The 25,381-nt window shown below is 40.3% G+C and overlaps 2 protein-coding genes across 2 annotated transcripts; both read left to right on the forward strand.

The window, feature by feature from the left end:
- The first annotated feature begins 732 nt into the window (after nucleotides 1–732).
- Nucleotides 733–14,607, forward strand: mrps27 (mitochondrial ribosomal protein S27). Its single transcript, XM_084359923.1, has 11 exons — nucleotides 733–826; nucleotides 1,119–1,196; nucleotides 2,675–2,745; nucleotides 2,850–2,908; nucleotides 3,512–3,626; nucleotides 4,172–4,250; nucleotides 5,513–5,628; nucleotides 5,779–5,881; nucleotides 6,001–6,137; nucleotides 9,455–9,613; nucleotides 11,237–14,607. Exons 1-11 carry the CDS (start codon nucleotides 754–756, stop codon nucleotides 11,483–11,485), a joined length of 1,239 nt encoding a protein of 412 aa, XP_084216049.1. The 5' UTR covers nucleotides 733–753; the 3' UTR covers nucleotides 11,486–14,607.
- A 6,400-nt stretch (nucleotides 14,608–21,007) lies between these two features.
- Nucleotides 21,008–24,916, forward strand: ptger4a (prostaglandin E receptor 4 (subtype EP4) a). The gene is made up of 2 exons (XM_084359922.1): nucleotides 21,008–22,099; nucleotides 22,724–24,916. The coding sequence occupies exons 1-2, from the start codon at nucleotides 21,317–21,319 to the stop codon at nucleotides 23,291–23,293; spliced, it is 1,353 nt and encodes a 450-aa protein (XP_084216048.1). The 5' UTR covers nucleotides 21,008–21,316; the 3' UTR covers nucleotides 23,294–24,916.
- The last annotated feature ends 465 nt before the right edge of the window (nucleotides 24,917–25,381 follow it).

The raw sequence follows: 25,381 nt of genomic DNA on the forward strand, positions 1-25,381 counted from the left end.
TGCTGTCATCCCTCCTGCTTCATTTAGAGGAGTGTGTTACTATTTTAGGGATTGTCTAAAATCTTTTAAACATGACTGGACAAACGTAATGTCCAGAGGAGCTTCAGAAAGCGGTCATCCATGATGCTGAGTGACCAACACTGGAGCTTTTTACGGTTTTAAACACAGTGCCACAGGGCAAGTGAGGCTGCTGCGCCTCTAATTCAATGTTTATCTCCTGTCCTTCTTATACAAACAGCACCCTCTAGTGTTCAACTAGATGATAAACAGTCAAAGTGATGAGATAAACTATGAGATCAAAAGTCATAATAATTAGTTTTTTTAAAAAAGTCAAAATTATGGGATGAAAAGTCACAAAAAATGAAATTATAAGATAAAAAGTAAACATTTTCACATAATTTTGACTTTTATCTCATCATTCCTACGTTTTAAGTAAAAGGCTGGTCAATATATTGAACTTTATTGACTTGATAGAGTTTAGACTCACCTTGCTCTCACATTTGCAGTGTCTCATGTAGCCCAAGTTGTTAGTCTTTGTTGAAAATAAAGCTACTTTATTTATTTATTTTCGTTATTCATGAATAATTAGGAAAATACTTTTTCTGTGAAAAGGAATATTTAAAAAAGGATTACAGGATTACAGGATTTCCGTTTTGTTTGCCAGATCTCACTTTTGGTATAACCCTCTTACGGCAGTTTGAAGGAACATATCGAACCCCCCCGCCTCCCGCTAAGAAATGGTATCGTCCAAAAATGGCAGCCTCCGTGTTGAAGCGGTGTGTGACAGCAGCAGTCAAAGTTAAATGTTTATCTCCGTCTCTTGCAGGTAAACACATCTTACATGTGGCCGTGCGAAAATTACAGTTTAGTTTTATTGTATATTTTTGTTTAACTTCTATTTATTTGTCTTCCATATTCCGTTTTCATGTTTAGAGAGGACGAGCTAATGTCCCCAGTTCATGTTATTAGCTAACTGAATGTAGCTTCTTTAAGGGGATACCTGCACAACCAAGATTTCAACACACATTACTGTCGTTTTGGTGCTTCATAGTAATACTAACCAGCTTATAAACGTTAATATGTATTTACATGACCTGGTTGACTGTTTGTCTTTACAGCCAGAAGATGGCTCCTCTCAGCAGCTTACACAGATACCAAAGTGTGGGAGGCGAGACAGAAAGATCCTCACAACCTGGGTAAGAGTCCATACTGGTCATGCTAATATTCACATAACGCATTTATTGAATAGTCTAGCTAATAATATCTAGAGGCAGGATTTTGGTCATATTCCAGGGGGATTAGGAGACTCTAAATCCCTTATAGTTATGAATGTAAGTGTGAATGTCTGTCTACTTGATATGTGCTTAAACATGGTATAGACTTTCAGGCTGATTCTTGCACAAGGTAAACAGTTATAGAAAATGGATGAAAGACACTGAAGGCTGCAGACTGAAGGATCCAAACTGAAAACAGTTTATACTCAAAGTATGAACCTGTAAAGCTAAAGCTATGACTGGATGTCAAACGTCAGTACTTTTTGGGTACGGACTGAAATGCAATGTGTTGACATCTGTCAAGTTACAAAAGTTGGCATTGAATGCCTGATCAGAGTCTAAGTAGTGTTTTTTCTTTGAGAAGATATTTCCTGATTTAAATCGTGATTTTGACCATTTTTATATTGTAATTTTAGCTACAGTTCTGATAAAGTGCATCTATGTGACACTTTGTAGCAATTTACATGTATGAAACATTGGCTGCATTGTCATGTGAGCTGATTTCTGACATGACCTGACGTGAAAAATGAAACCCTCTCTGTCTCTCTCGGTTGCCTACACAAGCCTGTGGACGATTTGTTGAAGTTGTTTAAGATTTCTTTAAGGTTGGATTTTCCATGATCGTACAACAGATGCGACTTCATGCAAGTTCTCGAGTCCCTCGTCTCAGTGCCTTGATCTGCAGAGAGCAACAGTAGCTAACATTAGTTTAGAAATGGAGTCTGCTAACATAAACTAACAACCAGCTTTTGGCACCACACAAAAGTTTCAAGGAGCCACTTAAGTATTTCTAAGTGTTATATCATAGGCAACTGGACTTGTTTCAGTTTCTTGAAGATGTTAGTATTGTGTGTTTAATTTTGTTTAGAAACTAAATTAAACAATGAAGTCAAGATTCATATTCCTCAAAGTAAGTTATCAAGAAACTATCGTGTGGATGTCGACGCTTAAACCCAAGTCTTGTTATCCCGCTGGAATTAAAAATTGTGTGTTGCCAACATATCCACGTCCAGATGATAGATTGCAGGGTACATACTGTAGCTGTTTGCAGCAGTTTGTAGTAGTGTAGTGTAGTGTAAGTGCACTCTGTCAACACAGGGTGGCAGTGTTAAACTTCAGCATCATGGTGGACCGATTGTTAACTGTTCAGTAGCGTTGATATAGTGACACAAGCCTCACCATGTATTAAATTAAATAAAAATCAATCATACTTCAGTTTGAAAATGTAAAATAAATCACAACTGATGGTGAAACATTTGATGACATAATCAAACATTTTTCAATGGTGCTGTTATGTCCAAGGCAGGTGTATACTGTCAAAGACATTCTCAATAGTTTGTTTCGTTACACACTGTTATAACGTCTCATTGATGTGTTTGTTTTGTTTTTCTAACCCACAGCTACGCTGGCCACCATTATGGACACAACATATGAAAGGAATTTCCCAGTTAGCTCTCTGACTGTGTCACGGGTAAGCTGAATCTAGATTCAGATAGGCTGTATTTTATTTCAAACCTTAATGGCAGTAGAAATAAAGTGTTCAGTATCTATTTATATTTTCTGTTTGTGTTTCAGTTTGTTGACAACATTTCATCTCGAGAAGAGGTTGATCAAGCGGAGTACTACCTCTACAAGTAAGAGGAATCATTTTTACTCTGTCTCCATCTCGTTTCTGTGTCGCATGTCCGCTGCTTCCTTGGTTCTCTGTGGTATCAACTTTTGTGCTTTTCTTGGAATGGATTGTCTGTTTGGTTTGTCTGTTTTGGTTTTTGTTCAGTCACATGCTTTTCTTTGTTCGGGGCAACTCCAGATTTTTCCTGTTTACTCCCTCCTCTGGAATCTGCACCCATTCTCGAGATTACAAGATTTAGTATATTTCTCAATCGCACCCTTGTTGAGGGCGCATTTATTTTCACTACAGTTGAAGAGTAAACTATCTTTACACCTTGGGAAGTTTGAAAACACGAATGATTATTTTTGATACGTTCAAATGTTTTTGATGTGTCTGGAAACTTGTATTTTAGTTATTCATGCTGATTCTTCAGCGAGCCAAACTTGATCTTTGCTCTTCTGGTGATTCAGCAACTGATAGTTTACCACAGACTCATGTAGCTGAAAATGTGGTCACATGTCTCTTCCTCACATCTTTCATATGATTTTATCTTTTATATTTATAAAGCAGACCTTTGGTGGATGTACTGTATGAGAAAATAAAAAACAGTTTTTTATTCCTCCAGGTTTCGTCACAGTCCGAACTGTTGGTACCTGAGGGACTGGACCGTTCACAGCTGGATCAGACAGTGTCTAAAATACGGAGCCACGGAGAAGGCCCTGTACACACTTAAGAACAAGGTACACAACAGATTATTATCCCTTCATTTAATTTTTTTAAACAATAAACTGTACACCAGTTCAAAATTAGAAGACTCTTTGGTCAAGGTAAAGGAAGCTCATCTTCATAATCAGAGAGGAAATGTGGTTAGAGGCCTCTGTTAGCTGCACTTATCTGTCAGTGTGAGCAATCACAGATCCAATCTTAACCACTCAGATTCAAAACGGATGTTAGCAGCTTCAACAACATCGTACATGTTTGACATTTTCAGCCCAGCATGTGTACTGCTCCTAAATGAGTTGTAGCATCTGCGAATCACTAAATTATTTTAAAAGCAGAGAGGTACGCTAACCAATGACGTGTTTACGGTGAGGTAAAACAGAGCATGCTCGACCAGTGTCTGTTGTTGTTTTGATGTCATGTCCATGCAGGATTAGAGTTCTCGATGTCAGAGATGCATTTGGGATCGACAGTGTGCTGTACACTGTGTTTACCTAATCATGTAGGATAAACAGTTCATGCCATACACGTGATGCAAAATCTGTGTGTGTGTGTTTGTGTGCAGGTCCAGTATGGAATATTCCCAGACGACTTCACCTTCAACCTGCTAATAGATTCTTACATTAAGGATGGAGACTTTAAAAGTAAGTATTTTTCCAAAGCATGTTTTCAATCAAACATTTGAAATGAAAAAATAGGTTCAGACAGACTGAGATGACATAAAAACCCCTGCAGGTCTTTCAAAACACATTCTTGTTGACTTTGCCTTTTGCCAGGTGTGGGAACAGGCTGTCTGTCAAATCACCAAAATCAGATTTCAAACACTTTATTTCCTTGTTTGCAAGAGACAGAGTGCAGAGGAAGCCACATTATTTTCTGTAACAAGATTAGACTAAACAGTTCATGTGTTTTTTCAACCGGTGAAGTTGGCATCATTTTACATCGTTGGCATACCAATGTTTTCAGTTGCATGTTGAAATAATGGATTCCCTGAGTAACTAAAACCAGACATATCTTAATTCATCTATGCTGTAGAGCAACATTATTGTTAAAAAGCTATTAAATACACATCAGTGAGCCCAAACGCAAGTCAATCAAGTCAGTGCAGCTGTAAATACTCACTAGCAGAACCAAATCTGTTTAAAGCTGCGGCTGAAAACAGTCCCTGACAAATGCACTACTTCTCAAGTGTTTCCTCTACATTCATTCAGGCGTGTTGAACCACCACTGTAAGAACATTACCACCACAGCTAGATAAAATGGAAAGTTGAATATTATAATCTACATAACAAAATAAAAAACACAAACAAGCAGTCCCACTGTGTAGAAGAAGGCCTTTAATCCTGATCAAAATGAAATCATTTACTGTCGCACTAGAACCAAACTAAGACCAACAGGGACGATTGCTCAACAAAATAAAAAAGAATTCCACCTATCACCACTGCTACAAAACAGTTAGAGGAAATGCTGCTCTTACATCACATTTTCTAATAACTACAGGACCCAGCTTTTTTTGGAAATTAAATAATGACCTGTTTTCAGTAGGAACATAAAAAACCTGAGTGAAAACATCAGAAAAATGAAAAAAATGTATGCTTGGCTGAGGTAGAAAAGTTGATGTGTCAATAACAACAAAATGCAACAAAATGCACCCCTAGTGATGTACATGAAACATGTGATTTAATTGTCACCCAAGTTTCCACTCTTTTAGAGAATCAAAAAATGTCTTTAGATGAAAACAGCTGAGTGGACCAATAAGGAGAACTTAAACAAAGAGACTTTCATGTTCCTCAAAGTAACATGAAACACAAGAAATTATATTTATATGACTATTAGAATAGAATAGAATATGACTATTAATTGACTATTAATTATGGAAAGTAATGTTTTTATTGTTCTCGTACAGGTGCGTGCTCCGTGGTTGAAGAGGTGATGCTTCAGGAGGCGTTCGACCTTCCATCCACACAGATCCTGTCTCTGTACGCTCTGGGCACTTACCTCGCAGCCAGACCACAACTCACTGTGAGTGAATCAGCAGCAGCAGCAACACGGGAGGTGTTATGAAACCAAATGATGCCAGAATATACTTATGTTTAGAAATACAGTACATTAAGACAGACTCTGCACTGAAGTCATCAACTTACACTCACACTTGTTCCTCTCTGTGTTCAGGTGTCAGAGGAGCGAGCGCTGGGAGCATCGCTGCTCATCTGTGGAATGATGCAAAACAACACTGTAGGCCTCAACGCTCAGCTGCTCGGCAATGCTCTCCTAGGTGTGTGTTTGAGTCTCTTCCCCCGCAGTGTTAGTTTGATTGATTCATCCAGTGGTCTTTTATTAGGCTGCTTGTCTAATTTATCCTCCTCCTCCTCCTCCTTCTCCATCTCCTTCCAGGAAAGGTGGAAATGTTAAAGGGCATACATGCCGTCTTCAAAGGGATGCCTCTCTTCTGGGGTCACGGCTATCTGGAGCGAGCGCTGGCTGTCATGGAGAGAGCTGCTTCTGGTGATGTCAAGCTGTCCAAAGACACAGTAAGAACTTTGTGTGCATGTATGTGGTCATCATACACACACAAAATCAGCTGAGCAAAGTAACCTTTTTGTGGAAAATTTTAAAGGTCATGTTAATTGTAAAGATATTTATTATTTACATGTTTTATTTTGATGATCCCATGGGGAGATGTAGATACAACTGCTCAAAAGGCCAGTCTTCATAATGGGGTTCTAGGTATGGGCATAGTCAAAAGTTTATCATGAACAATATATACCCTTAGTGGCTGCTTTAATAGGTACACCTATAAAATCTAATGTAATCAAGAACAGCTGTCCTGCCTGCAGATATATGTGTATTATCAAGGTTTATTAAGGTGGTATCTCGCAGTGGTGAAAACACCAATAGACGACATTAAAAAGGGTAGAAATGCTTCGATCGGGGCCAATGTTGACCTTATTAGGCAGATCAAGTTTCCCCATTAAATACATTACATTCCTTATTGGTGTCATCATTAACTTAATCGTTTCTGTTCTCACTTACAATCATTAAGTTACAGAGGGCTGGCAACTCAATATTTAGTAGCACAGTAACCCCTAGCATCATGTACTCCGTATCAGCAGATAATCTGAGTTGTAGTTTTGGGATTGGCATCGAGAGAATGAAACTTGCATCCCTAATTCTCAGAATCAGAAATATTTTATTGATCCCCGAGGGGAAACAGAGAAGACGATAAGAAATAAGAGTAGGTAAAAAAACTGTATGTATGTATTTCTATTAGAAATAGAACTGCTACTAGAAATTGAGATATAAGACATGATATTTCACAGAAAATCATATTATATCACATAACCAGAGGAAACATGGACCAAACGTCTCCAGTGGCTTTTTGATGGAAATAATAAAAATAATCATAATAATCATAATCCACTTTATTTCTTCCAAAAATGAGACGCAGGCAATCACAGAGAAATAAAACAATATAAAAAAACAATATAAACAAGAATATCCAAGAGTGATTAAACAAGCGAGAACGGACATAAACATTCCCCTTTTTATTTTTGGCTGTGTTTTCCTCAGAGTAGCAACTGCAAACGTGAGTTTATTTGTTCATTTAGTCTATAATGGAGACGTGAAAGCAAACAGAAATGTTGCCAGGCTGCCAGCCAGCTTAATTTTCTTAAGAGCGCAGTGAAAGTGAGACTAATGGGGAACTAATCGAAACCCTGGTGGTGTTTTTGTTCTATAGCCATTACAGTGTACAATTTACTTCATAATGATACGTTAAGGCAAAATACTGGTCTATTGGCAGTTTAAGGGCTAATTGATTTTCATTATATCATCACACAAATACAAGATAAAGAAATATAACAAATACTGTTCCAGACGTCACTCCCTGCACTCATTTGGCCCTTTTTTTGTCGATGTTCTTCACTGACTGAGAGTTTGACGTCAAACTAACATCTTTCTCACAGCGCTGATTCAAAATTTGGATTACAATTTCTTTCAAATATAAATCTATGTGTAAACTAAAAAGGTCTTTTCATCGTGGCACTGATTCACACAGCAGACTTATTAACAACACAACATTAAACACACACACAGAATAGAGACTGTTGTTACTTTCCAGGTGGAGTGTGTGACACGAACGGTTTTCATTGATCTGCTGAGATGAAAGACACACGCTGTCATATTGTTGTCGTTTTAACATATATGCACACGCACACAGTCGGGTGTTGTGCCTCTAATCCGGCCTGTGCTGTCTAGTTCAATAGTTCGGCTTTGTCCACGTCTAATGAGATTTTGAAGAGCCTGGAGCACCGAGGATGTCTATGAGAATCGCTGCAACAGGAACTAAATGGCCTGTGTCAGACGGCCGTACGGCAATAATGTAGACAGAGCAGATAATCACCGTAGGACATAGAGGACATATCACATCTGAAATGGAGGCGCTGGTGTCTGCCGCCTCGGGTCACAGTTAATCTTACCTCTTCCGAAGATTAAGAGAGGAGTTGTCAAGTGACGTGTTCGGCCTCTTTCATCATGACTGACCTGTTCTGTAATCTTTAGACATGGAACTGGATCTTCTTAAACAGTTTTTTAAAAATAGGTCGCGTTTTCTAGTTGTTTTATTTTCTTTAACGTATTTGTTTTATTTGGGCATCACATCATATTTACACAGCATTTGAAAGTACAAACATGTCTAGTTTTATATTTCTTGAAACAGAAACACTCACATATAAAGACACATCTGGGAATCGAGACATAAACAATACAAAATAAAAATAAACATTAGATTATAAAAAGGAAAAACCACCCACCCTCCAATCGGTCCTCTTTAACAAATTGGGTGTATAAGAGTGTATAAAAACTCGTTCTGTAAATAGTAATCTAATCTAGTGATCTGAATCTTAATTCTGAGGCTGTTCTGTAAATAATTCTCTAAGATATAAAAAAACTTGCAATCAACCCACATCCATTTCAGGCTTAAAGTGGAAATTGACAGCTGTTCAACCTTCACCCCTCCTGGCGTTTCCCTGTGGTATTACTGTTGGTGATGCTGTCACAAACACAGCGTTGTCCAGACTGCTGTCCAAAGGAAGAAAACAACTGTAATAACTCCAATCCGGCAAAGAAACCCCAAAGTTTTGTTACCTACTGATCTTGTAGAAAGAAAGCCAGCTGTGAACCACCTTGAGACCCAGAGGTGAGGTGAACAGTTGAGGAAGCATATCATTCACACAACAACCGTGATTGCCCGTCCGTTCACTATTGTTTCTATCACTCTCCCTCCCAGCCTTCTTTGCCTCCATCAACAAGGTTCCTCTATGTTTTTATTTTATTTTAGTTATTCCACTTGTTGCACCTTCACCTTAGGATAGCTACTGGAGAAAACAGTGCCTCTTCCTGTTTTGGTTGTGCGATGACAGACACACTTCCTTTGTGCCGTAATTTTCTACAGCCATTACTCTGCAATCAGTATTTACTACAGAATGCAAAAAAGTTGTCTATTGCCAGTTTAAATTAATGTGTCTAGTCCTGCTTTATGTCCGATTTAAGACCCACCTATTCTGAGTATGGATATGGATACAGATAATTTAGTTTGCTGAACAGATACAGATAATGTTGTACTCACTTATTAGACTTATTCAGCATTTTAAATAACTCTCGTACATGATGCCTCTACAGATGTGCAGCTGGTTATTAAATAATGGTTGCACATTTCAGCAATGGCAGTCTCGAATAATTTGATACGCGCACACACACAAAAAAAACATTTCTGGTGGTAACAGCTACTTCAGAATATTGATATTGCTAACCTACTAAAAAACTTAACGTGGACTTTATTATCTTTCAGCTTGACTACATGAACGACTTGCTGCAGGAGCTGTCTTCTACCTCAGACTCGGATTCATCTGGAGATGAGTCGGCAGGTGAGGACAAGAAAGAAGACGCCGTAGATGAGGATGATCAGGCTGAGCAGGCTAAGCTGCCTCAATATGTTGAAAGATTCAAGGTGGGTGTTTGTTGTTTTTGTTCGTAATGACAACAGATTTTATGGCAGGTTTGTTTCACATGATTAACAGGATTGTCTGTGTAAAACCTGAGTGGGTGTGTCATACGGGGGTATTTTGATTTGTTACATTTTGTTAATTGTTAAGATGAAAAAACGGAAAATGTTGTTGATAATTCTAGTGCACTTGCATATTTACAGTAAATGTGTCAATGCAAAAAAAAAGTGGCTATTGGGCAGCATATTAAGGGTTTTTAATTAAAAAGTCATGGATTTAAAAAGTTAATAACTCTGACCAAAAATGAATTAACATACGCTGCTCATTGTATTTAATTATTTATCTGTTGCAAGTAAAATAGGGACAGAATGAAAATGTAAAATCTAAAAACCAAAGGTCTGTTTTATACAATTTAGCATCAGTGAGATTGTTGTCGATTCATGTGACAAAACATTGTAGCCTAAGGCAGCGTTCATGCACGTCAACTGTGCTCATGTTTGTCATGCAGGGGGAATTTGTTTTAAACGGCCAGTTGATGATTTGACTGAGATGGCTTCATTGATGGCTGTCCGACTAATGATAGAATAAATAAATTTAAGGGGGCGGCCCAACTGTTTCCCCACACAGCTCTGAGGAGATTTCCTGTAAAACGTTTTTGTTTACGTTCAGTGTTAGTCACCAAGATGCATAGTGCATGTCCTCGAGGTACTACAAACATGTTGAGAGCATTTCCTTCCTCAAAAAACATTTTCATTCGTGTTTACTAGCAAGCTGTCTTCGTCTTTCTCCCTTTTGTTGGCACTGTGATGTGTTTCTTGACATATTACAACCACCTGTTGATCAGTGTCTGGTCAGTGTAGTCCGTTGCTGTCCCACATGAACTACAGCTGTATTAAACAGGCTAGAATGTATTTTGTGTTCATAGTTTGGCGTACACATCTTATGCAGATACACAGGTCTAAACTTTGTCACCCGAACTTCTCAAAGCAACAAAATGACCACCATGCAGGTAGAAATTTGGTTATGGTTTTGTTGTCAACTAAACATTTCTGGCGCTTCACAGCAGAACAGCAAAAAAAAACAAAACAAAGCAAAACAAAACATAAAATGGCTCCAGACAAGTCAACCAGCTTAATACAAGCCTCCAGAAGCCCCAAGATCCCAAAGTGATTTGAAATGGCTTTAATTGCGCCCTTTTTAAAGCCAAAATCTTTACTCTAGCTGCTGAGTGAAAAGTGTTAGATTGCACCCAGTCTGAAGTGGGTGCATGAGATCGATCGTAAATAACAACTTTTCTAATCAATTTGGGATCTCAAGGTTTACGGAGACTTAGATTACGCCAACAGAGCCATTATGTTTTTTTTTGTTTTGTTTTTGTCGTCCCCCAGCACTGAACAGATGATGATAAAATGTATTTTTCTGATGAACTTACCCTTGAATGACTTTTACAGACTTTAACTGAAAATAATCTGTCTCATTTGGGGATTGAAGAGTGTTTTAAAAGCAGCTTGTTTGAAATGTGTTGAATAGAGTTCACTGGTTTGGAGGGTTTCACCCAACTCATTTACATGAAGTGATGAAGTCACTGTTGGACGCTTCAACGTCTTTTTGTTTCCCTCCTTATTCAGGAACTGAGCAGCCAGCTGGAGTCTCAGGACAAAGTGGACTCTGCCTCCTTCAAGGCTTTAGTGACCGCTCTGGCCCAGCAGAACCTGGCAGCTGCGGAGAAATTGGACGTGGAGCAGTACGTAAGCCGGGTGCAGGGCTGGGAGTCCGAAAGGAAACAGCTGATCCAAAGAGAGAAGGAGATGAGGGAGAAGGCCGAGCAGGAGAAACGGGAGAGGTTAGCCGCCAAGGCTGCAGCTCAGCAGGCGTAGAGACTGTCAGTCAAGATCACTGAACTGTCCGTCGAGTATGTACATTAAAATTGTGTATACTAAGGAGATAAATTGAGTTTTATGTCACTTAAATTTTGAAAATATCAACATTGTCAACATAACATCTGCTTGTGTCATTATTACTTTTGTATTTGTTAATTATTGTGTGCTCATGTGATAAGTGTTGCTCTGTTTTAATTGAATTAAAAAGGGCAAAACTAAATATATTGTCAAAAAAAATGTACTGCCTTCTGCTGTGGCCTGTGGGATGATATCCTTATTGGAACGTATGCACACATCAATTGTTAAGCCTGACAGTCGGGTGAACTCATGTAAGCAGAAAGTTGGGAAAGCTGGAGAAAGATCACATCCTCCCACTCCCTTTCCTCTCTGCCTGCACTTGTGTGTGTGTATGTGTGCCTGTCAAAAGCATCTTTGGAGGTTTTCTCACAGGGGATTGAAAGGAGTACTGCACAGAGGAGTTTGCTGATAACCAATCTAGAGACATTTTTTGCATGGAAAGGAATATATTTATGACCAGAAACCTTTCCGCTCACAGAGGAACACATATGTCATGCTGTGTAGATCCTGATAACCATAAGAATAGAAACAACGTGCACTTTGCTGTTTGTCTAAATAAAAATATCAACATGAGACTGCAGCATCAGCTGATACACGAGGACTACACGTTGACTGACAAACAGAGTAAAGCCGGGGTTGTTTTGTCTGCGTGGAAAGATAAGATAATAGATCTTTGGAGGAGAAAATGCTGTTGTGGTAGTGCACATAATGCATTCACTCCACATTATGTTGCAGCTATTCAGTATTCAGAGCATGATCTTGGGAAACCAGCCTGGTATGCAGGCCAGGATGAATGAGCGGCACAAAAATGCTTAAAACAAGAACCATTGTGCTCCTTACTGACTGCTGTTCTGAGAGCAGCTCTTCACTCAGAGTCAGTGTTGGCTTACATACATTTTGAAATACATTTTAGCTGTTATATGGAAGTGTAAATTCCTCCACCTCCTGAAATTGAGCCTGAAAGTTTTTTACAGGCTCATAAAACAATTGTGGGTACACACAGTTTGTTGGCAAATATATTTTTTCTGTTTTTATTCGTGTCTAACACAGCGTCCCAAGTTTTTTTTGGAATCAGAGTTGTATTAGATAGTTTAAAAGCACTGACACATTTTTGCATGCTAACCACCTAGCCCTGGCCTGTCGTGGTCCATAGCTCCTGTGTTAGTTTTGTTAGCAGCAGCTACAGTTAGCAGCAATTAGCAGTTACTCTGATGATATGTGTGAATTCAACAGGCTGCAAATTCATACATAATGCACCTTTAAGGCACATGGTTGGCATTATTTTATATTTTTCTTGCCCTTACCTCGATATGTTTTCACTTTTGTAAAACATTGCTTCAAGGTCATCTGCTCTCACTGAAGATTAAGATCCCTGAAAACAGATGAGTATATACTTTGAGAGCATACGTGTAATCAAACAGGAGTAAGTAGTGTTTTTGTTTTGGACTGATACATCTTCTGGATGGGAGTAAAGTGAAGGAGTCAAACAAAACTACAGCTCCCATGTTCATGATGAATGCATTAACATGTGACATAGTGCACAATGTGACTCTACGGCACAGAGGAGTATCATAACTGTATATACTTCAGAGTCCTCTTTTATTGACCAAAGTTTATGGCAGCAAAGAGACAAAACTCATGTACTGCTTGTCATATATTATTTCACCTCAGTCACACTTGCTGCATTGCTGTAAGCGTTCAGTTAAACATTGAGATGACGCTGCATATGCATCGTTAAAGTCTAATTATCCAAAAAGTGCCACTATCTTTTCTTTATCGGTCTGAGCAAAAGCTCAAGCTTTTATTTAATGTGACGCTTATCTCCCACTGATAAAGCCTCAGCCCTGTAAAAGCTGTAGAGAATGAATTAGCGCTAATCTGCAATAAAAGTGGGTCGTGTGTCATTTTCTGTCAGCTTCTTGTCCTCATGTTAAACTCACTGGTTTGACAGCAACTCAAGTGTTTACATTTCTTGCTGTCGTCGGAGACGGTTTTTGACCACTATATCTGGTGTTTGAGCAGACAGGTGTGCTAACACTGCTGATGAAGTCAATCAGGTGAGACATGATGAAAGGAAAAGGTCAGGAAGTTTGACATGCACATACATCACTGGTTATCTGATGCCCAGAGGCTTTTAGGTGTTTTAAAAGACCTGTGCGTGTTTTCGTTGAGGGGGAAACTATCACGGTTTATTTGGGATATGTAAATATTAAAGAATCTGCAGGAGCAGAGGGGATGCATTAGACATTATCAGTGTGGAGCCTGGAACAGCTGCTGTGGTACAAACCATTTATCTCTACCGGGAAAACCTTATTTGTAGAATAAGGACACTTCAGCTGGTTGGAGAATTTATAATGAAGTCAGCACATCCTCATCTAATCTTTCAGGTTTAGTACAGACAGTCCACTCTGAACTGTACCTTCCTCTAAATGCCCCATTCACACATTTTTAACCACTTGTGGCAGATTTTTTATCTTTTATATTCTTGTCATGAATATATAAGACTACGTTGTGTTTTTCCCTGTGAACTTCACTTCAACAGAATTTAAAGGATTGCTTTGTTTTTTTTATTTCTAAGTGTGATTCATGTCTGAAACGGGAGCCCGCTGCGTCTGTCCTGTTCTCTGAAGCAGATTGCATGATAAGAAGCTGCAGGTCGTGTTGCTCCTGGCCAGTCTCCAGAGAAACGTGTTTATTAATCTTTCATTATTCATCGAGGTCGACGCCTTCATATTTAACATTTAAAAGAGATAAGTGAAATCGAATAATGTTTCATTTTTCTGTCTGTTTGTTTTCAGGGTATTCGTGGCTTTTATGTGTCCTGACGTTGGTGATTATTAAACAGTTATGAATTAGGCAGATGTGCAGGGGTAATTGGATTTATTTGCTGTCTGATTCATTTGTCATTTGTCATTTTGTCATTATAATCATCATCATCAGCTGTGCAAATGTTTGCTTCAACGCTGCAGAAACATGACTAGTTTTTCAATCAAAAACATTTGCTGCAAAATGCTGCCTCATAAAACCTAAATCCTAAAGAGTTCAGAAGATTTTGTGCACCTTATTTCTAAGTTTTTCCAAGACTTAAGTATTCTGTATTGTCAGACAGTAATAGCTCAGATCAATTTGTTACTGTATTTCCATATTTGATATACAGTATACCCACAACAGACCCAATAAGGCTCCCCGGCCTCCAGAATGGCCCGATATCCAGCTATCCACATGACAGATGTTCTGTGTAACAGATGGCTCTTAGACAAACATGACCCTGAAGTGTATGAGGATATTTGATGCTCTGATACTCGTCGGCATTTCCAGTATCTCTCTCGACCTCTGACCACTCAGTACCGCAAACATTTCATCAGCAGAGCTTTGTGAGAGAGTATTGACCCAACACTGAGGTGATGTGGATAAAACACGTCTGAGTGTTGAGCAAGTGTTTGGAGAGATGTATCACAGCTGTCCCACTGGCCTGATGAGTGAGAAGCAGGATGTTATAAAAACACACCCACTCATAGCAAATGATTTCATTTTCTCTCCAACCTGAGAGGAGCATGCGGTGACTTCTGTTTTCTGAAATAGTCAGAGGGAGATTCATTTGTCAAGATGAAGCAATCAAAAAAGATAAGACAAGACTTATTAGTCTTAGAGAAAATGATCTTAGAGGTGAAATATCAGCGTCATAATAACATATGAGTCATGATCCAACAAAATGCTTAGCAGGTGGATTTAGTTAGAAGACTAAATGACTTTCACATCAATGAAATATTCTGTTAAGGGGTTTTCATGATGCTTTAAATAAGACACATATTTTGAGGCTATAAATGGTGAAATCAAAGAAGAAAGTAAAAGTACCCTGATGACGATAAACGTTGACGAAACAAAGTGCCACCATTAACAGATGAACGATGGAGGAATGATCAAGGAATAGTTAGACATTTTGGAGAATACCCTTATTTACCGTCTTCCTGAGAGTTAGCTGATGAGATCTGACGTCTGTGGAGAAAATATGAAGCCAGAGTCAGCAGCTGCACGGCCCTGACTGGCATCGGATCAGAGAGAAACAGCTAACCGGGCTCGGTATGAAGATCACAGAATCTATCAACCAAGTGAACAATGATCACTAAGTAACATGTAAATCTTGATGTTTTAATCTGTGCAGTGTGTGGCTTTGGTATCTGTCAGCTCCCAGCTATTTGTTTGACTGTGTTTTGACCCTTGCCCACTTCTCAGTTCAGTGAGCCTTTGGACCTTGTTTTTGATAATTAAATCAATGAGCTCTGCCTCAGTCCTCTGCTTTAGGGTCCCTCTCTTGTATTCCTGTTCACCACACAATCTGCTCTTCAGTCCCCATCGGCCCCTGGTCACTTCTTCCAGACCACGTACTTCCCTCCTACAGCCCAGATCTGCTCTCCTCCGTCTGGCCCCCTGACTTTCTCTCCTTTGCCCATCACCTGACTGGCCCACCCGTCCACACACCTGTTCCCACTCTCTATCGGCCCTTTTTGGTTAATTTGCCTGTGTTGGACTGCAGCCTTCTGTTTTTGCCTCTTGCCTGCCTCACCATCCCGTAAGCCTTTGTATCTTGAATTTCTTTGGAATAAAGTCATCGAACTGCACCGTCTGCGTTTGGGTCCTGCACCCCCTGTGTTCCTGTTTCCTTGAACTCACCAGCTGTGACACAAATCTAATTCAGGAACTCAGTTTGAATATATATGAGCTGATTAAAGGAGCAGTGTTGGGCGGGTTCGGCCCTTTGGCGGTGGCTTTATTGCACTTTCATTAATGTATGCATCATCAGCAATTTAACATCCCGTGTTCTCCTTTCCATTGTGCTCTAATGGGCAGCTAGGGTCGTCTGGTCAGGTAAAGATTAGCTGTAAATGTCCCTAATGTGGTTCAGAGTCTCTCTCCCTGTTAATGATTACCACAATAATGTCTACAACTCATGGTACACTATGTACAGCTTCTCGCGGTGACGTAGGTTCTCTGTATTACCAATGAATCTGAACTGTTTGGGTGACTAAACACTTTTCAATGAACTTCCCATAATGTTGCTGTGGTGTGAGTCACACACTCTTCACGGATAAACTGCTCTGAAGAAAAGTAGTTGTGAAAAGTTTAACTATTGTGTTTATTCTGGGTTTGATGTGCGCCAGTGGATAACTGACAATAACTGCATGAACAAACATGTTGACGCTAGATGGGTGTTTCAGGTTCAGATCATTAAAGGTCGTACCTGCAGCGGTCACATACAGCAAATCTGTATTTTCAGTTAGATATGATTACATTTGATTCCGTCATCAACATGAATGAGATCTGACGCCTGCTGTGAATGAGCTAAAAAGGCAGACAAAGTGTTTCTGTTTTTCCATGTTGGCATCACATGTCAAACTCAGTGCCAGTTCAAACAGTTTACATCTGATTCTCTGCACTGCGGCTTTGTTTTGCTGAGTGAGATCACACACGGATGCTATCTTCAAATCTACCAGACCCCAGAATAAACACATCCAAACTCTTTCTAAACTTTACATTTAAAAACAAGCTGCAGGCAGAGCGTTCTCAGGGACAACAACCCCCGTACCACCTGGGCTGACTCGAGTCTGGGATTCCCAAGTGAAGAGCGCTGACTCCACTTACGATAGCTAGTCTGAGACAAAGTAACTGAGAACTGCAGTATTTGAAAGTACCAGTTTCAGTTCGATGCTGAAAATAGCAAATGTAGACAAACATTTTATCTGGACCGAGGGCCAGGGTTCATAAAAACAAGAGCTCTTGTCAGGCATCTCGTATAAATCAACAACCTCAAATCACCAGACTAATGTTTTTCCATATTTTAACCCCTTCACTGCCGTCACATATATATTTCTGTTTTTTGCACATCTCCAGGCAGCTACTAGATTTGATTAGATTCATGGTATAAACACAAAAACAGTTCACAGTTTGACGTTTAAATAACTAGTTCAATGTTTTTAGAAATACGCTTCTTCCCTTTTTGCTTTTTGAGTTAGATATATAGATATTGATGCCACTGTTTGTGAAGCCAGCAGCCAGTTTAGCACAGAGACTGGATTAGCAACTTCCTGAAGTCTACGCTCCCAGCCAAGATTTGGGTTTTTTGTACAGATCAAACAAACAAGATACAACATGCTTATTTATGAGCCTTACTGGTAGGAAGATTTGAGACCTTTGGACAGAGCCAGGCCAACTGTTTCCTCCTTTTTTTCAGTCTTTATGCTAAGCTAAGATAACCACCTACATATTCATGATAGAGCCGTGAGTCATATCAATCGTCTTATCTAACTCTCTGCGAGAAAGCAACTCATTTCCCAAAATGACATCGCTGCAGGACCGGACAGTACGAGAGAACTTTGAAACTAATGGCAACCTGTGATTGTTACAGGGAATTACGCTCTGTCATCAAGGCAAGTGCTTTATTTTGGTTGACGACTTGGCATTTTATTGTGAAAATGAGATGTCACTGCTGTAAGGTTGAGGAGAAAGGAGGTTTCAAGAAAGATGAATCAACTCAAACAGGTGAATTCAGTGCTTAACACCACTATGAGACCAACCACAAATCCTGCAACAAGTTCAGTGGTTTTCCTGTGGGGCCCTTAGTCATCACAACTTTGAGAACTCCTGCTTTAAGCTCTGCGAAACTCCATCTGTTGACACAGACCGTGTTATAAGATGAAAAGCTCACTTTCTGGTCAGTTATGACACGTGGGTATGTACGTGCATCCCCGCTCGCATCCCTCAGGATTACACCTGAAATGACGACAGTTTAGTTTGACCCGAATGTGTCTGTACTTGTCCACAGAGATACGGTCATGCTCAACAGGTGTTGTTCTTCTAAACAAAAAGGCTTGTAGCCAGCTGTGATCTCAGGAGATAAATCATAGGCACAGACGCATTGTGGCAGGGGAAATAAACCAGAGCTGCACTTAAGTGCTGTGGCTAATACAGTGCACTGCACATCTGTAATTGCATTTGTAGTTCTTCTCCCTCGCTATAATTGTGCCTATTTTTCTAAAAAACAAAGTCAGGCCTATAACAAAAACAATTATGAGTGTTTTCCACGAATTGGCACTACTTTGAGGATATAGGAGTTCAGAGACAACAACAAATCCTTTCTAACGCACAATGTAGTAATTGTTTGGCACAGGAATTAAAGCCCTGGAAGAAATGCTGTGTTTTTTCTTTGCTTTCTTTAAACTACAAATAACAGAACGTACAAACAGAAAGACCCACTCGGCTGTGTGATTGTCTATCTGCAGAACATAAGCCGGAGTTACATTCACAGGAAGGTTGATTCTTCCAGCAGTGCTGGTGGTCATTACTCTGAGATTGAAGTGTGACCACACCGCAGGTTATCTGACTTCGACAAACAAATCCAGGAAAAGCACATTCATGAGAAGCCTAATCTTTCAAATCTGCTTAACAGAACATTCTGCGAGGCTTTACACCAGACGTGCTTGTACAGAAACACAGACCAGGCGGCTGAGATCATATTTTATATATAAACGCACAGGCTGACACACACACACACACACATTACATAACAGCTGTTTTTCAATGGGTTGACAGGTTAAAACAAATGGTGTTACATGCAATCTACGTATGAATGGCATCCTTAAGAAAATATTATTTTTTCAAGGCAATAGCACGCCTATAATTACACAGGGTTTCCCCCTTTTCTGTGTCTAAATCAATGTCAGAAATTGGTGACAAAGAAAACAACAAGTGTGTTTTCCAGGAGCACAGGGTCAGTCTAGTGGGGTGACGTCAGGCGGCGCGGCTCAGGGTCTCAGTTCCTCAGAGTTCACCATGTCCTGTGACGGCTGACGCAGTCTGGTAAGAGGAGGGAACAGCCTGAAATAGTGGACAAGTGAGCAGATTTGTTCTTGTTCAAGTTTCTGTACTTATTCGAGTTATTCAAGTTGACGATCCCACTGCCTGTGCTTCTGTTTCACAAGTGATGCAACTGCAGTTAGTTCAGAGTTAACAATATCACACACAGACGACAAAGACACAATTGTTCCCCACACCCTCTGCTGATATCATCAGTACCTCCTAAAACTTGCCCACCTAAGCGCGGTGATGCTGGCGGTAGAGTGATCGAGAGCGTGTTTGTGGTATTTGGAAGCAGGTCATACAGGCGGATGTTGTTGCCAGGGGTGATTTCCAAGAGACTTACAAGGAGGTGACAGGGGCATAGACTTGTTAAAATCAATGGATGGTGTAGCGATCAAGCATAGCTGCTAACAAGCTAATCAATTGTATGTTTACTGCCTGCTAAATACTTTTGACTGTACAAGATAATATTTGAATGATATTTAAGAGACCACACTGACTGTGTGCTTGACGATGTATCGTGAGTTTTAATTTGAAAAAATGGTCCAATGGGAGACTTTCAGGAGGAGCTGATACCTGAAAACAGGGTTGTTTTTGCAGTTTAAGTCACGGGTCAGTGTTAATGTCGGGGACACTGGTGTCGTCACACTCTCTCAGCAGGACGTCGTGTTTATTTGCTCTGCAGTACATGATGACCACAAATGAAATGCAGCCGTGTGTGTGTGTGATTTGATTGGAAAATAATTGAATATTAATGACCTGATAAGATATTCTCACTTCTTGATCACAGAAAAAGTGTCTTCAACCTTACTGTGAAACAAAGTACTTAACTAACAAGAAATCCTTGGGGGATACTGAGTTTGTCTTGTTACCTGGAGGGACAAGGGAACAAGTGATTAGACTGTGCTGAGCCATTTGACATTTTGATTCTGCTTTTTTTTTGTATCCGTAATTACAAAATCAACAGTAAAGTTCAAACTTCATCCCAAATTAATCCTGTTTTGAGATAATTGTCAGGAAATCAATGCTGCTTCTCCTTTAACTTACTTTGGGTGCTACAGCAAGTTGGAGTATGATGCAGAATATATTTATATATGTATAATTAATATAAATCATATTTCTAGTGTATTGTGTTGTTCTAGATTACCTTTTTTTCTTCTTCTACTTCAACCAGTGTGGCAACCTGCTCTGTGAAGAAACTTTTTTTTTAAAGTTTTTTATTACTTTTAATGTGTTGTGGCAAGATGACATGAATATTTGGCTCTGACAGAACAGGTTTTTTGGCTACCTAATGGGTGAAAAGATTCAGCAGAGAGCTCCGAGTACAGGCTTCAACAAATTTCCCAAAATATAATGTCAAAACAACAATATATTTTTGGGGCCTTTTAAAACTCTTTGTCTTTCTTTGTTTTTAAAAAAAGTATTTCACGACGTTTTTACTTCACAATGTTTAACCATGTTCAACATTTGCTGTGAGTTTGGGTGAGAAAGCGAAGTGAAGGGGAGGGACTGAACCCTGCAGGAAGCTTGAAGGCAGAGCCATATTTCAATGAAGTCACTGGTGTCTGTTGCCTTCTTTCATCTCTCTGTCCTGGTGAGTGAAATATGCTTCTGTCTTGCAAAGCGAGCTGAGGATCTGATACCAAAACACCAGTGGACCTCCAGTGAACCACAGCAGCAGCAGCAGCAGCAGCCACATCATGCTCTGCACGGGATGGACGCCTTCAGAAGTTGATTTCCAGACAAGGTGCAAACTGTCTTCATAGGTGTGTTTTTCTGATTTTTACAATGTCCCCCTGGCTTCTCTCAAGAGCGAGTAAGTTTCCTGCACTGGACTGGAAATGCCGGCGTTAAGAAAAGTTGTTTCACTCATCTTCAACTCAAAGGAGATAAAACATGAATAACCAGTCGATGACAGGGAGGACCATGGTCCCGACCATCCCGTCTATTATGTTCATTTTCGGGGTGGTTGGGAATGTCATCGCCATCGTGGTTCTTTGTAAATCTCGCAAGGAGCAGAAAGAAACCACGTTTTACACGCTGGTGTGTGGTCTGGCAGTCACGGACCTCCTCGGCACTCTGCTGGCCAGTCCGGTCACCATCGCCACCTATGTGAAAGGATCGTGGCCCGGAGAGGACCCACTATGCCAGTACTTTGGATTCGACATGCTTTTCTTCTCTCTGGCAGGACTCAGTATCATCTGCGCCATGTCGGTGGAGAGGTACATCGCCATTAACCATGCCTACTTCTACAATGACTATGTGGACCAAAAGCTGGCGGGACTGACGCTCCTCGCGATCTACATCTCCAACGCGCTTTTCTGCGCCCTGCCGATCATCGGCTTCGGTCAGGTGAAGAAACAATACCCGCAAACATGGTGTTTTTTAGAGTGGAGGAGCAACAAGACCAGCGATGCCGCCTACTCCTACATATATGCGGGTTTCAGCTCTCTTCTTATCCTCATCACTGTTATCTGTAACGTGTTGGTGTGCGGGGCTTTGATCCGGATGCACCGGCGTTTCGTGCGCAGGATGTCGCTGGGAACCGACCTGGGGCGCAACGTGGACCCGCGGAGGAGAGGACGCAGCTTTGGGCGTCTGGCCGGAGCAGAGATTCAGATGGTCATTCTGCTCATAGGCACGTCGGCAGTGGTGCTTATCTGCTCCATCCCACTTGTTGTAAGTTCTCTTTTCATCCGCCCTCTGTGGGTTATTTCTTTCCATTACGCACGTTTTATGCACGGCTCTTTTACGCATAGATGTCTTTTTTTTTTTGTACAATAATTGGTGATGCATTTTGATCCAAATTCAAGTTCAGCATGTTGCTTTTTTGCTATATAACTTTTATCTTTGCCTTTTCAAGCCACTGTTCTCGAAGCTACTTGCATCTTTGTCAGTTACGCACGGCTCTTTTACGCACAGATGACTTTATGACAGATTGACAGTAATTGGTCGTGCGTTTTGATCCAGATTCAAATGGGTGATAACAAAACAACGTTTAACATGTTCCTTTTGTACTACATAAGTTTTTCTTTGCCTTTTTAAAGCCACAGACCTCGACGCTACTTGCATCTTTGTTCATTCTATCCATTATGCACGTTTTACGCACGGTTCTTTTACGCAGCAATGTTATTTTTGCCGATGGATTAAATTACTTTTCCTTCCTTGCTCTCTCTCTCTCTTGCTGCTCCAGTGTTTTTATTAGTGTCTTGCTAACTGTTCCTCTCAAACACTCATATGCACTCAAACATAGTTTGAGACATTTATCCATCTACTCAGCCTGTATTCTCTCTTCCCTCTCAGGCTCAGGTGTTTTTGAACCAGCTGTATAAGACTCCAGTGGAGCTAAAGTTGGAGAAAAACCCTGATCTACGCGCGATACGCTTCGCCTCATTCAACCCCATCCTCGACCCCTGGATCTACATCCTGCTCCGCAAGGCTGTTCTCCTCAAGCTCATTGAGCAAATCAAGTGCTTATTCTGCAAGATAGGAGCACGGAGGCAACAGAGACAGGGAAACTTCCCCTGTATAGATGCCCATCAGCTCTCCTCAGTCATCTCTAAGCGGGACTCACACTCCTTGGTTTCCCGCGACCTGCGAGATCTCTCCAGCTGTTCCCAGATCTTCCTCTACCTGCCAGAGGGAAGTGATGTGTACGCTGGAAGCTGTCATAAAGCAGACAGACTCTCTGGTTCACAAGCTTCATCAGTCAGAAACTCGCAGGCTTCTTATTTGTCTGAGCAGGGCAGCGTTGAGGCGCAGAGTAGAGACAGGACGAATGTTACCAGGGACCTTTCAGCCCTGCCTTGCCCAAAGGACCCAGCACTTCAGGTGTCGTTGAACACTGAGACAGTGGAGGAGAAATGCATCTGATTTAATTCTGAATGAGGAGAATTTCTCAGATTTCTCTGAAGTAGATCGCCTACTGATTGACTTCTAAACCTCTGAAAATGAGGGAAGGCACATTAGGATAATAACTGACTTGGACACACGAAGCGAGAAAGAATAAAACTTGAAGTGCTGTGAGCTTTATCTCCCCGTGTCCTCTTTTTCAGTATCCAGCTACCTCAAGTGATGGCTATCTCTGACTGTATGAGCAGATTTTGTCATTTTGCCCAAAGCAGATATTGTTCTAACAGAGATGACCCACTTCGTCATGGCTCAAGTGTCAGCAGTGGAAAAGATATCCTTTCTTATTTCAGCTACTCGATCATTGTGGAAACCTTTACTGTAAACTAGATGAGGCCAGTCATTTAGAATAATTGAGTCACACAATGAAAACAGTATTGAATGTGGTCCTTGTGAGTAATCACTGGCATGTGTGTGACTGATTTGTTCAACAAACTCTTTTGTGCAGTGCTTTTTGAAGTTGTGTTGGATGGTTTTTGTTCCTCGGCCCTGGAATATTCACACACAATTTATGAAAACTTTGTTTTCCACCTTACAAGGAGGGAACATAGATTCCTTTGCCGTAGTTACCAAACCAATAAAAGCTGACTGGAAATGTGCAGATAATGTGGTTTAAATCAGTGGACCGATGTTGCTTAATGTGGAGTACTAAAGGTCCAATTTGTAGGACTTCACAACTCATCAGATACCGAGGCTTTGGGACGATGGCTGACCCAACCTACAAAACCAAAGCGTCAGTATTTGATCAGTTGTGAAGTCTTACAAATTGGTCCTTTTAAGGTGAGCAACACACCTGTCAGCTTGAGAAAACAGTGTTTTAAATTATTGGTTCTCAACCTGGGGGTCGGGAGCCCCAAAGGGGTCACAAGTAAGTTTCCAGGGGCCGCAAGATGATTGTGGAGAATAAAATAAAGTAACACATTTTAAACAGGGCAATGTGTTTTCACTACTTTGCCTGTACCAGTGATATCATTTGAGTGTTTTTGAGAGTCAAGGTGAGCGTGAGTTCTGATTGGACACACACAAAATAAACTGCTCTTTTCGTTTTGGCACTTTCACCGTCCTGATGTGTCTGGTCGGGTCGCAAAAAGGTTGAGAACCACTGTTCTGAATTATCAGTGTTGTGTAAAATATTGTTTGTAATAAAATTATTCTTACAGTGCAGTGTTATTGTGTGGTGAGCACAGATGTTTTTGTTCCTCGGCCCTGGAATACTCACGCCCGTGTCATCTCAAATTATGAAAACAGGAGGGAACACAGATTCCTGTGCCGTAGTCACTAATACCAAACTAATTAAAGCTGACTGGAAATGTGCAGAAAATGTGGTGTAAATCAGTGGACCGATGTTGCTTAATGTGGAGTACTAAAGGTCCAATTTGTAAGACTTCACAACTCATCAAATGCTGAGGCTTTGGGATGATGGCTGTTTTCGTTTTGGGACTTTCACCATCCTGATTTGTCTGGGGGGTAAGAAAGGTTGAGAACCACTGCTCTGAATTATCGGTGTTGTGTAAAATATTGTTTGTAATAAAATTATTCTTCTCTACGAGAAGGTTCTAGTAAATAAATCATAACTCTGAAGGGACAATCGCCCAAAGAAGTGTGCTCATTTATTAAACTGTACGTAGTTTGATCAGTAATCATTCTCATGATCTTCCTGCACTAACATCCAGAATAGGTTTCGGGCTGCGGTAAGTATTTTCATTAGCAGTTATATTGGAGTCCTTCACAAAGAAATCATCAGTCTAGCAGCATTAAAGAACTTCAACAAATCATCCACAGGCTTGTATGGGCAAAAGAGAGAGATGGGGAAGGTTTCATTTTTGATGTCACGTTACAGTACACGGCCAATAAATAAGTGATTAATATATGCAAATTGCTACAAACTGTTACACCGAGCACCTTTAACTTCTCAAAAACTATGATAACAGCTTGAAATGGCTAATTTTGTCAAAATCAGCAGTCAAAAATACATATTCACTGTTAGAAAACAGAGAAAAACAGAAAATGGCTCACATTCTTGAAACAGGTTTTTGGCCGATTTGCTTGAAT

Source organism: Pagrus pagrus, assembly GCF_965226575.1.
Source record: "Pagrus pagrus genome assembly, chromosome: 8".
Classification (NCBI taxonomy): Eukaryota; Metazoa; Chordata; class Actinopteri; order Spariformes; family Sparidae; genus Pagrus; species Pagrus pagrus.